This window comes from Cephus cinctus, unplaced genomic scaffold (genome assembly GCF_000341935.2).
Source record: "Cephus cinctus unplaced genomic scaffold, Ccin1 Ccin1_scaffold0017, whole genome shotgun sequence".
Lineage (NCBI taxonomy): Eukaryota > Metazoa > Arthropoda > Insecta > Hymenoptera > Cephidae > Cephus > Cephus cinctus.
In genome coordinates this window covers 292,343-294,918 of record NW_014332765.1, presented here as the reverse complement: position 1 = coordinate 294,918, position 2,576 = coordinate 292,343, and the positions used below count along the sequence as shown (strand labels likewise).

The following is a 2,576-nucleotide window of genomic DNA, read 5'->3' as shown; positions in this document are numbered from 1 at the left end:
ATTCTTCAGAAGCAGTGACGTGGAGTGGGTCTGAAAATATTAAAGATGTAGGTGAGCTTTTACCTGAAAATGTGAACACTTTGTATTTGCTTGTTCAATTCTGAAATTTCGAAAATTTTAATGCATTAGCGTGTAACATGTATGATGCAAATACGTTAATTTGACAAATTGCAGTACATGCATTCTATTTTTTAATGTTTTGACAAATTTTTTGAAATTTCTTTCACCAAAGTCGTTCGTTTGATTTACTGTTCATTGGATCGCGGTGCGCTGTAATGGTAGTAGTAGTGTAATAGTAGTATAATAGTAATAATAATATAATAATAATATACGGTCAACTTTGGGTCAAATCTATAAGTTCGGTAGGGTTAATGATTCATGGCTGCATTAAATAACATATAAGAGTATCGATTTTCTCACCGAAAGCTTCCTGTTTCATCGAATCATTCGTGGTGACCTCAGGCAAGATACAGTGGTGTGGTTGTGAGGTCGTCAATCGATACGTTCAACTTTATAACCCTGGTATGGCGTTGTCTAGCATCTACCATTAGTAGTTCAAAATATTGCGGTACATAAGTTTGCCTTGACAGACGACCGCATAAACCATGTGGTTATATATTATGCATTCGTCGATGCACGAAAAATTAATTTCGCGCATGCGCTGGTTTGAAACTGGCAGTGCAGTCTGCAACGTTACCGCTTTATCTATATATGAACAAAAAGGAACATTAACTGTGACTGGTCTGGTTAGCAGCGAATTTCAGGTAGGATAGAAAGCGAGTGACGAATAGCACGGAATAGTATTGATTATTTATGTTGGAAGAGAGTAACCACTATTGTTCCAAAGGTCATTCTTACTGGATTGGTTAGCGATTGATATAGGTGATGATAGGTTAGATATTGATTAAAAAGTTATGCAGCATTGAAATCGTCGGTCAATATGTGTGACGGTCTAAGGCTCAAAAACCAATTGCGAGCTAGAGGTAAAAGCGGTCATTTAACCATTTATTAATGTTTTTAAAAATGCGTTTATTACGCAACACGTTTTCGGAATACATACAAAGGGACTCGTTTATCGCAGTAGCTTCTTGTGCGTTTAACAGTATTGTTCTTTGTTTTTTTTCTTACTGTCACTTTTTAATACTTTTGATTTTTCCGAAATTAACCCACAGTTAAAGGCAGTATATATGAAGCTCATAAATTGGCGAGAACAAAATTGTGGGATTTTGCATATTATTGGTTCTTTTTTCTTATGTATTTATTCGCTATATCATACGGTGGAAATCCTGTAACGTATTAGAATTTTTGGGTATTCAATTCTAGATGCATTTTGAAATGCTCTGTCATGAATTCGACATCTGTTCCCAGTCAAGCTTCCAAAGGTTCTTTTAGGTAAAAGCTCTTGAATCGGAGTTCCAAATGAAATTGACCCAATCCCATTTTTATGATTACTCATAAGGTATGCATTTCGAGAGCATCTAAAAATAAAAAAGGGTCTGCGAAGTAGCGCCATTCGGTAACGGCACCAGATGCATTCTACAATACATTGGTAAATCGTATTTATTGCTGGTCGAATGAGTAATTTAGTTGCTGTGTAATAATATGATTTAGATAATTCGTGCATCTACTCTAAATTTATAATTTGATATATAGATAATTTGTTATTCATTATGCGTAATTAAAGAAAAATGTAATTTAAAGACAAAAGAAAAAATGTATTTAAACTCTATATTTTGTAACGTATTGATTATTTGTACAATTTATGCAACGTAAATCGCGACGTTCTCACTGGTTCGATTTTTCAAGTAATTTAGTCTCAATTAATTTGTAGGTAGGACATAGCTAAGCACTTGTTTTACATCAATTGCTTATTACCCTGCACGACTTGGGACTTGACACACATTTTAAGAATTTTCCTACCTTCGAGCATTTAAATAGATCTTACTATTTTATCTTTTTACACGTTAAAGGACAACTTGGACTAATTTTAACTCTGACTTTAATTACTGTCAAATTCCTTACAAATCTACTCGGACTTGAGATATTACAAAATCCTCATTCACGTAATTTAACATTCATCGGCATTAACGTCCCTGATACATTAGATCAACAAGTTCATGACTTACAGGTGCTTATAGATACCTGTAACACGTTGACTACTCGTCGTCGAGTGCACTGAATGATCGAAAGGTTTTCTATACATTTTTATTGCTTATATCGAATAAGCGATAAGTATTGTGACGTGATTTTTCGAATCACGGTCCCAAGGCAGCTCCGGTTACCGATATAGATAACGTTCTCGATTTCTGGTTCTCTTCGGGTCGCCACCCTGCTCAGAAGCTACGCTCTCGGATTGATTCGTACAGTTACGTCAAGGCTCTCGTAAGATTGTGTCAGTGTTTAGTTGAGGTCGAGGTGCTCGAATCTGCCGTGGGGAGATAGTCTCGACGTACCGAGTTGCCCGGCAGAGGAGAGTACCCGACGGAGACGTCTCCACGGACCGGCAGAAGCCCGGGTGAGATACCGGCGCCCCGCTGGAGATGGGCAAAGGGCTGTAGAGCGGGCGGAGGAAGTTG

At 37.2% G+C, this 2,576-nt stretch overlaps 1 protein-coding gene across 1 annotated transcript in view; it reads left to right on the top strand.

The window, feature by feature from the left end:
• Nucleotides 1–940: 940 nt before the first annotated feature.
• Nucleotides 941–2,576, top strand: part of LOC107265201 — a 280,971-nt gene continuing 279,335 nt past the window's right edge. The window contains exon 1 of the mRNA XM_025082561.1: nt 941–983. Coding sequence (XP_024938329.1) covers nt 941–983 — 43 coding nt within the window. The remainder of the gene's footprint in view (nt 984–2,576) is intronic.